Below are 10,741 nucleotides of genomic sequence, written 5' to 3' on the forward strand. Positions count from 1 at the left end.
AAATTAAAAAAAAAAAAAAAAAAAAAAAAAAAAGGGCTACTTCATTTGCACTTCAGTGCTGGTTCCAAATACTACTTGATAGTTTTTCAAAAGCTGCCACAGGGCTTAACAATTGTATTGTTTTTCTCACACTTATGTGTGTGTTTGGGATTTTTTATTATCAAATTTCCTTTCTGAATTATAGTAATCTTTACTGTTTTTCTCTTTTCCATTGAGAATCAATCTTTGTCTAAGTCTTGTTTCTAAGTGTGTTTTCTTCATTGAGGAACTGCTAACTTCTGGCTGCTGGCACTTAACGGAGTCTGGCATGAAGAAAAGGTCTGAGAGTGATTTGAATCAACATGAAAACAGGGAGGTAATTAATAGCCCACGGAACTGAGAAGTCCTGACTAACGGGATCTAAGTAAATAGATCTGCCTCTACTATAAATTATGTCACAGGGAAAAAAGATTTACTGGCAGTATCATATTCCCAAACTTGAAACATACTGGGAGAAAATTCTCTTTTTCATTTTCAATAATTTGTGCTGCCTAGAAGAGGAAAGATGCCCTATCTTGTGACTCACTACATGATTTGCCTCTTCCTTACATCCCAGTGTTTTACTTTCTTCACATTATGATTACGGTAATGAAAACTAACAGTCTAGAATGCACCAAGGCAGAGAAGAATGGGACCAATTACTGCAGAACCTTTGCTTTCACAAAGCACGGCACAAACACAGACTGTTCCAAGAAATGAGAAGAGTGTTCTAAGCCAATTGCTGGAAAAAATTATCAGGGAAACTCTATCCTATACTCACCATCTTGGATACAGTGGAAAGAACAGGCTGGGTGCAGTGGCTCACGACTGTAATCCCAGCACTTCGGGAGGCCAAAGTGGGAGGAATGCTTGAGCCTAAGAGTTCAGACCAGCCTGGGCAACATGCCAAAAACTCATCTCTACCAAAAAATTACAAAAATTAGTCCAGCATAGTGGTGCTCACCTGTAGTTCCAGCTACTTGGGAGGCTGAAGTGGGAGGACTGCTTGAGCCTGGAAGGTGGAGATTGCAGTGAGCAGAGATTACGCCACTGCACTCCAACCTGGACAACAGAGTGAGACCATGTCTCAAAAATTAAATATTTTAATGGATGATTGGATGCAGAAAAAAATATATTTTAAAAAAGGAAACAGATGACCTGTGGAGTCAGATGACCTGCCTTTGAGTGCCTGCTCTACTACTTAATAACTGCTATGACCTTAGACAAGTCTTATAACCTCTCTTGGTCTCATCTGAGAAATGGAACAATAGTTATGCTTATTCCTCACAGAATTATTGTGAGAATTGATACCATCAACATCACATTCTCATGGTGGTACTAACCATAAGAGTCTCCTTTGTTCCTCTGTCACTGTTATCTCTAGTGGAGGAATTAGAGTAGAAGACAGTAATTTTTTCCGACCAGAGCCTTGTGCCTGTTGCTTCTCATAGGAATCTATTGGCAGAAAGATGAATGGGTTAAGAGTAGGAAGGGAAGTCTTCTAGATTCAGATAAAAATAAAGCACAGCCTTGAGATAATCATTCTAATCCATAGCAGAATGTTTAATATTCAGTTTTAGATTTTGGATTTCCATTTTTAAAGTCAAACTAATAAATATTCAGCCTATTAACAATTTTGGTAACATTTTTCAAAATAAGAAATGTAAGACTTGCATCTTACATTCAGATGAACAAGGCAATGTTCCTGTAGTTAATAAATGTGGTTTTGATGACAGAGGTGAATAATGTGGATTACCAGGGACATATGTGGGTTTACCACACAGTCTTATGGCTCCAGAAGGCTTCCCTTTCCTTGAGCAGGGTCTCCCAGTCTCTGGAGAGAATTAGTACTATTCTCAAATGGTGGCGGGCCTGTAGAGGTAAGTTTTTCTAACACTGTTTTTGCTATATCTTTCCCAACTCTTAGGCCATCATTTTATAAGGAAAAGTGAAAACAGTAGTAATATCATTGTCATTCTAGTCCATGAAGCACTCCTTAGTTCCTTGCCTAATTCTTTGACATTACTCATTGGCCACAGTAGTAAAGACTTTCCTGGTATTTTACCACTTGGCGAACACACTGCCTCATGATGAGGAAAAGGGTGGCACAAAAAAAAAAAAAAGAAAAAAAAAAGCGGGGCTTGGTGGCTCATGCCTATAAATCCCAGCACTTTGGGAGGCTGAGGAGGGCGGATCACCTGAGGTTGGGAGTTCGACATCAGCCTGACCAACATGGAGAAACCCCGTCTCTACTAAAAGCACAAAATTAGCCGGGCGTGGTGGCGGGTGTCTGTAATCCCAGCTACTAGGGAGGCCGAGGGAGAAGAATCGCTTGAACCTGGGAGGTGGAGGTTGCAGTGAGCCGAGATCACGCCATTGCACTCCAGCCTGGGCAACAAGAGCGAAACTCCATCTCAAAAAAAAAAAAAAAAATTAAATTAAAATAAAATAAAAAGCATATATTGCTTTGGAAAGATAGATTTAAAAACCAGTGATATTGGTTGTCTCTGGGGACAGAAACTAGGAGAGGTGGGGCACGGATAGAAAGGAGACTTTATTACATTCCCTTTTGTGCCTTTCAGAATTGGGTCTATTTGATTATACTGCATATTCAAAAGCAAACTAAATTTTAAAATCAAAACAGCATACTGGGCCTTCTGAGCTGCCAGTGGTCTCTGCCTGATGGAGTATGGGAAGGCATGCCAAGATCACCGGGCATATGGAGGGGCAGATCTTTGTGCTGGATGTCAGAGTAAGCAGCCTGTCCTCAAGTACCTCTGGGTTGTTCGTAACATCCGGCAAATACGCCTCTGACCACATAAATAAGACCCACATCTTTCAATTAGTGAACTACCACATTCTTTCAGTTATAACACAGGCAAACTGGAGGACTTTAGTTTAATTTTTTAACATACAGTACAAAGTGTGCTTTCTCACAACAGTCACAGTTAGAAAAGCTCTTTGAGGAATACTGATTCTGCTGGGAGTCTCAAATTTATTCTGGCTGCGAACAGATCCTTACCAATGATGAGCTGCTCCAGACGGATACGCTCATGGGCAGCATGCTGATCCACCAGCACGAGCAGGTTTCCACCTAGATGAGCAAGGATTGTGAACTTTCAGATTCTCAGAGCAAGATGACGCCCATCGTGTGTGAGGAGAGACAAGGTTTAATTCAAACTAACAACAGCATAAGACAAAACATTCTGAGTATTAACTATTGTACCTTTTATTTCCTAAAACATGAAATTATGGGGAAAATGATAGCAAACTTATCCCATAAGTTTGGATCCCAGCTCCAATTCTGAAAGGCACAAAAGGGAATATAATAAAGTCTCCTTTATACCTTTGCTCCCACCCCTTCTAGTTTCTCTCCCCAGAGATTACCAGTATTAGTAAGTTTTATCCTATAAGTTTATTATTTTCCCCATAATTTCATTTTTTAGGAAACAAAAGGTAAACTAAGAAACTCTTTAGTTCACCAGTATCTCATTTAGAAAACAAAGTCAGGGCTGGGTGCAGTGTCTCACGCCTGTAATCCCAGCACATTCGGAGGCCAAGGCGGGCGTGAGGTCAAGAGATCGAGACCATCCTGGCCAGTATGGTGAAACCCTGTCTCTACTAAAAATACAGAAATTAGCTGGGCATGGTGGCACACGCCTGTAGTCCCAGCTACTCAGAAGGCTGAGGCAGGAGGATCACTTGAACCCAGGAGGCATACATTGCAGTGAGCCAAGATTGGGCCACTGCACTCCAGCCTGGCAACAGAGTGAAACTCCATCTTAAAAAAAAAAAAAAAAAAACTCAAAGTGGCGTTTCCTCAAGTTTGAAGCTTGAATGTATAATTCTTATGTTTAAATACTGATTTTGCCTTATTAATTCAACTTTAATATGATAAAGGATCACTAAACAACACATTGTTATAATCAGCTATCCTTGGTGTACAAGCTACTTGGAAACCCATAAAGAATGTACTTCCAGTGCACTTTAGATCACAAGCTGGTGAACGTTTTCTGAAGGGCCAGATCATAAATATTTTAGGCTTCTTGGGCCACACAATTTCTGTCATGACTACTCAACAATTCTTTTTGAGCCAAAGCAGCCACAGATAATATGTGAATATTGTAGCTGTGTTCCAAAAACACTTTATTTATGGACACTGAAATACTAATTTCATATAATTTTAATGTGTGAAGAAATAGTCTTCTTTTTTTTCCCCAACCATTAAAAAATGTAAAAACCATTCTCATCTCCCTGGCTGTACAGAAACAGGTGATGCCCGGATTCCCCTCGGGCCATGTTTGTCCTGCCTTAGACTTGGGCTTCTCAAACGTTCATGGGCACACATACCACCCGGGGATCTTATTAAAACGCAGATTCTGGCTGGGCCCTGTGGCTCACGCCTGTAATCCCAGCACTTTGGGAGGCCGAGGAGGGCAGATCACTTGAGGTCAGGAATTCAAGATCAGCTGACCAACATTGTGAAACCCAGTCTCTACTAAAAATACAAAAATTAGCAGGGCGTGGTGGTGCGTGCCTATACTCCCAGCTACTTGGGAGGCTGAGGCAGAAGAATTCCTTGAGCCCGGGAGAGGGGGACTGCAGTGAGCTGAGATTTCACCACTACAATCCCACCTGGGCAATACAGCAAGACTCCGTCTCAAAAAAAAAAAAAAAAAAGGAAAGAAAAAAAAAGAGAAATTTCAACAGATCCATTTTGCTTCTTTTAACATCTGCAGATTTCGTGGCTACACCCACCTTGAGTACCATTAGTAGAGATTCTGACATCTCAAAAACAACAAAGAATTCCAGATAATGGGCTGGGCGCGGTGGCTCAAGCCTGTAATCCCAGCACTTTGGGGAGGCCGAGACGGGCGGATCACGAGGGTCAGATGATCGAGACCATCCTGGCTAAACACGGTGAAACCCGTTCTCTACTAAAAAATACCAAAAAACTAGCCGGCGAGGTGGCGGGCGCCTGTAGTCCCATGCTACTCGGGAGTTGAGGCAGGAGAATGGCGTTAAACCCAGGAGGCGGAGCTTGCAGTGAGCTGGAGATCCCGCCACTGCGCACTCCAGCCTGGGCGACAGAGCGAGACTCTGTCTCAAAAAAAAAAAAAAAAAAAAAGAATTTCCAGGATAATGAAAACTTAAAAAAAAAAAATTGGGCTGGGGTGCAGTGGCTCGCGTCTGTAATCCCAGCCACTTTGGGAGGCCGAGTGGGCGGATCACCTGAGGGTCAGAATTCGAGACCAAGCCTGGCCAACATGGAGAACCCCGTCTCTACTAAAATACAAAATTACCGGCGTATGGGTGGCGGCGCCTGTAATCCAGCTCCCGGGAGTCCTCAGGCAAGTGGGAACCACTTGAACCCAGGAGGCTGAGGTTGCAGTGAGCTGAGGATCACGCCATCGCACCTCCAAGCCTGGCAGAAGAGGGAAACTATCGTCTCAAAAAAAAAAAAAAAAAAAAAAAAAAAACTATTACTTTTCTAGAAATAGTAAAACTACAAGAATTTTATCTTCACAAATTCTATATTCATGATAATTCTCACAGAACTTTAGGTTAATTTGCCTTTGATCCACTATGACATTTGCTAAACAAGGTAAAGGGAATATTTTGAAATACATAGAGAATAAATGCTCTAAAACTTTAGAAGCACTTGCCTGCAGGTGCTATTAAGCTGGAGCCAGCCCTCCACTGCTGCTCAGGGCTCAGCCACTCAGGCCTTTTCAGGAACTTTATCCCATCAAGCATCCCTTGTAAATATGCTCAAGATTCTCCCATTTAAAAAAAAAAAAAAGTCCTCTGTCACCCTCACCCTCTGTGGTCCCTCTCTTCCATGTCACAGGCACATTCCTGAGTATGTCCTTGCAGTCTCCATTAGCACCATCAGCATCTTGTCCTGTCTATTCTCTGAAACAGCTCTCACTTGCTAAAATCCCTGATCTCTACTGTCACAAAATCAGATGGTCCTCATCTTACTTAATGTTTTGGCACCGTTTGGCATGATATCTTGGTTTTCCAACACAACATTCTTCTGTTTTCTTCCTATTTCTCTAGCTGTTCCTTCACAGTCTCTTTTGCTGGTTCATCCTCTTCTACCCAGCTCTTATGTGCTAGAATTATTCTAGATTCAAGACCTCTCCTCACTCTTCATTTTTTTTTTTCTAGGTGGTAATATTTATATCCAGGGTTTTAGTGACCACTTTTCTGCATCTGATGGCTCAAATTTGTATCTCCATGTCAGAACACTTCTCTAGGCCAGACTTGTAATATCCAACCACATTCTTGACATTTTTTTTTTTTTTTTTTGAGACAAAGTCTTGCTCTGTCGCCCAGGCTGGAGTGCAGTGGCTGGATCTCAGCTCACTGCAAGCTCCGCCTCCCGGGTTTACGCCATTCTCCTGCCTCAGCCTCCCAAGTAGCTGGGATTACAGGCGCCTGCCACCATGTCCAGCTAATTTTTGTATTTTTAGTAGAGACTGGGTTTCAACATGTTGGGCAGGATGGTCTCAATCTCTTGACCTCGTGATCCGCCTACCTCAGCATCCCAAAGTGCTGGGATTACAGGCTTGAGCCACCACGCCCGGCTGCCTTGACATCTCTTCTGGAGCATTTCAAAGAGAACTTAGACTGAACTCATGATTTTCATCCTCTCTGCTCTGCCTGCAACCCAGGTCCTGCAACATCATCCACTCAGCTATGGAGGCCAGAACACCAGAAGTCATCTTCTACATACCTTCCCCATATCCAATCCATCACCAAACCCTGCTGACTCTATCTCCTAAATATCTTTCCAATACATTCACTACTCTCTAGTCCACCCTGGTCCCATCTAACCATGTCTCAGATATTATAATATTTTTTTTTTTTTTTTTTTTTTTTTTTTTGAGATGGAGTCTCGCTCTGTCACCCAGGCTGAAGTGCAGTGGCCGGATCTCAGCTCACTGCAAGCTCCGCCTCCCGGGTTTACGCCATTCTCCTGCTTCAGCCTCCCGAGTAGCTGGGACTACAGGCGCCCGCCACCTCGCCCGGCTAGATTTTTTTGTATTTTTTTTAGTAGAGATGGGGTTTCACCGTGTTAGCCAGGATGGTCTCGATCTCCTGACCTCGTGATCCGCCCGTCTTGGCCTCCCAAAGTGCTGGGATTACAGGCTTGAGCCACCACGCCCGGCCTTATAATATTCTTTTAACAGTCACTCTACAGTTAACTGGAACTCCACCCCTACTCCTACTCCATTCTTCACACTGCAACCAGAGCAATCTTTTTAAAATGCAAATGTGATGTGACACGTACCACCCCAAAAACAACATCAAAATACAAATGATAAAAAATGAAAAAGAAAAAAAAAAGCTTTCAATGGTTTCCAATGGTGTTGGGACAAAGCAAAGCTTGTAGCTGGCATTTAAGATCTGACTCCTACCTAATTCTCTAGCCTCATCTCCAGTTCCCCTTGCTCTGTTTCCACTCACTGAGGAGAATAAATTACAAATTGCATTATGTTATTCCCTCCTTTCTTTACTTAGTTAATTCATATTCATATTCTGACCTCATTTTACCAAGAAGCACTTCCCTGAACTCCCTGATGAAATCAAATCTCCCAATACAGTTCTTACAGCATCTTGTATCTCTTCCTCCATGACAAGGGCTAGAATTAAAATTTTATGTTTGTGTGATTATTTTTTCTCTCGCATATATATCTTTTCTCATTATTGTATCTCTAAGGCCTGGTACAGTCCCTGGCATACAATGGGCACTCAATTAATACTTGTTGAATGAGTTAATATATTTACAAACTATTATTGTTTCATTACAGCAGGTCACCAAGAGATTCTGTGTAAATATTGACAAATCTAGCAGAGTTCATTATATACACTTTCTATTATTATAAAGGGAAAACATGAAAATATTATTAAAAGGTCAAACAATAGAAAATATTTAAAAGAGTAAAAGATAGGCCAGGCATGGTGGCTCACGCCTGTAATCCCAGCTCTTAGGGAGGCAGAGGTGAAAGGACAATCTAAGCCCAGGAGTTCTAGACCTGCCTGGGCAATATAGCGAGACCCCGTTCTCCACAAAAAGGAAAAAATAAAAAAGACAAAAAAAGTAAAAGATGAAATACTTCCTTTGCACACCCTCATTTTCACTCCCAAAGTAAATACTCTTGTTAGTTTAATGTGCATCCTGAGTATATGTATGTGTATGAACATAAAACTAAATGTCTGTCGCCCAGGCTGGAGTATAATAGCACAATCTCGGCTCACTGCATCATATGCCTCCCAAGTTCAAGCGATTCTTGTGCCTTAGCCTCCTGAGTAGCTGGGACTACAGATGCATGCCACCATGCCCAGCTAAGTTTTGTATTTTTAGTAGAGACAGGGTTTTGCCATGTTGCTCAGGCTGGTCCTGAACTCCTGGCCTCAAGCCATCCACCTGCCTCGCCTCCCAAAGTGTTGGGATTACAGGTGTGAGCCACCGCACCCAGCCTTCATAATATTCTTAGTTTAGATTGGCTTTCCCTGATCCATCCAAATCATTGAAATATACCAAAAATAACCATTAAAAAAAGTTACAAGAAGACCAGCTGGTTAGTCATTCAGGCTAAACTCTATTCTTACCTGCCTCACCATTCTCTTCAGTCTTAGTGCTCATCAAACAGGCAATAAACTTGCTATCCACTTGCTGGAGAACCTGTCAGACATTCAAATAAGTGGTACAACACTAAATAAAAATTAGCAAAGGTTTATCTGCATAGAAAGATACAGAACTGTATTTTATTTAGAGTTGTTTGCCTTATCACACTCCTTTCTCGGAGACTGGGTAAGGTTCTGATGAACCAGAAACAGTCACTAGGAAGGATGAAAGAATGGACAAGTGGAGTGATCAGAAGATGTAAGGGGAGGGAGGCGACAGGGGAAGACAAACACCCACTTCTCAGAGTGGTGTGCTAGCAATACTTTAGAGAAGGCCTGAGATGTTCCCAACAGAGTGACTCTTGAGAACAGGTCATGTGACCAGAGATTGCTAACATACAGACCGAAATAAATTTTTAAAATTTATATGAAAGCAAGGAAAACTATTTTGGAGGAACTAGTCTATTTATTTTATTTATTTATTTTAAATTTTTTTTTTTTTTTTTTTAGATGGAGTCTCACTCTGTCACCCAGGCTAGAGTGCAGTGGCATGATCTTGGCTCACTCCAAGCTCCGCTTCCCGGGTTCACACCATTCTCCTGCCTCAGCCTCCTGAGTAGCTGGGACTACAGGCGCCCGCCGTCACGCCTGGCTAATTTTTTGTATGTTTTAGTAGAGTCGAGGTTTCACCGTATTAGCTAGGATGGCCTCTCAAAGTGCTGGGATTATAGGTGAGAGCCACCGTGCCTGGCCGCTAGTCTATTAAAGAAGGAAGTTAAAAGCCACTGGTGGCTTTAGACCTTGGTGGTTCCTCTCTGTCTAGGTACATGATGCTCCCCAATACCCCCGAGCCTAACCACTGCCCCAGGGTCTATTTCTGGATCAACTGCTTGCCTGCTCTGGTACCAGGTCAATGCCAGGTTAGGAGTTTGCCTAAATCTGTTAGGCAAATCTCCCAATTTGTTTCCTTACTAAAAACAAAGGGAATAAAGACAGCCACGGTGGTAAACAGAAGGCAAAGTAGAAAAGCAGATCAGACAAAGGGTCCCTTTTGTGAATGGACTCCTCAATATGGGCTTTCCCAAGCGTGCGTGGGCTCACACAGTAGAGGGTCATTTCTAAAAGGGCACTGTTGCACACTGAAGGACAAGGTCACTAAAGGACTTTATTGATTTATAAATTATTGCCAAATATAAAGTCAATATATAATCTTCTGCAGGAGAACCTTGAGAATCCTTGAAACTGTCAGCCCGAATTCATAATTCATTCCCTCCAAACCTACTCACACTACTAAAGACATTTCTTTCTTTGTAATTATAATTAATTCCTTGCTTTCTCTTCTGATGATAAAAGTTCTAGTAAGGTAAGAACACACACACACACACACACACACACGTGCCTTGACTGAGGTGGTCTGTATCATTATATAAATCAAATTTTAGAAGAGTTAGGCCTTATACATATATTTATGAGATTTTGAAGTCAATCTTTTACCTGCATTGAATGAATCATTTCTTTGGTGAAACGATAGGGATACAAGATGTTGTGAATTTTAACTGCTAAGCTCTCAGCCTGGCCACTGCTTACATCAACAGCAACCTAGAAAGACTCAGCAAAATATAATTGAAATTTTAATTTTTGTGTCAGCAGAACTGTTTTACCAAAGATATCAGAGTGCTTTAAAAGCATTCATTTTTATATAGCCTACCAGAAGTGGGTTTAATTCAGGGAATTTGCAGAAATTCAAAAGAATTGGCTGGGCACTGTGGCTCACGCCTGTAATCCCAGCACTTTGGGAGGCCGAGGTGGGCGGATCACGAGGTCAGGAGATCGAGACCATCCTGGCTAACACGGTGAAACCCCATCTCTACTAAAAAATACAAAAAATTAGCTGGGCGTGGTGGCGGGCGCCTGTAGTCCCAGGTACTCAGGAGGCTGAGGCAGGAGAATGGCATGAACCCGGGAGGCGGAGCTTGCAGTGATCTGAGATCACACCACTGCACTCCAGCTTGGGCGACAGAGCGAGATTCCACCTCAAAAAAAAAAAAAAAAAAAAAAAAGGAAAAAAAAAAAAAATTGGAATGGG

General features: G+C 42.1%; 1 protein-coding gene across 1 annotated transcript in view; it reads right to left on the bottom strand.

Annotated features, from left to right (window-relative positions):
* MLH3 (mutL homolog 3) overlaps positions 1-10,741 on the bottom strand; it is a 41,002-nt gene that overhangs the window by 18,726 nt on the left and 11,535 nt on the right. The window contains 4 exon segments of the mRNA XM_017880520.1: positions 1,362-1,473; positions 3,041-3,112; positions 8,641-8,713; positions 10,150-10,254. Of these exon segments, the coding sequence (XP_017736009.1) occupies positions 1,362-1,473; positions 3,041-3,112; positions 8,641-8,713; positions 10,150-10,254 (362 nt within the window).

The sequence above is a fragment of the Rhinopithecus bieti genome, unplaced genomic scaffold (genome assembly GCF_001698545.2).
Source record: "Rhinopithecus bieti isolate Rb0 unplaced genomic scaffold, ASM169854v2 scaffold_11380, whole genome shotgun sequence".
NCBI lineage: Eukaryota > Metazoa > Chordata > Mammalia > Primates > Cercopithecidae > Rhinopithecus > Rhinopithecus bieti.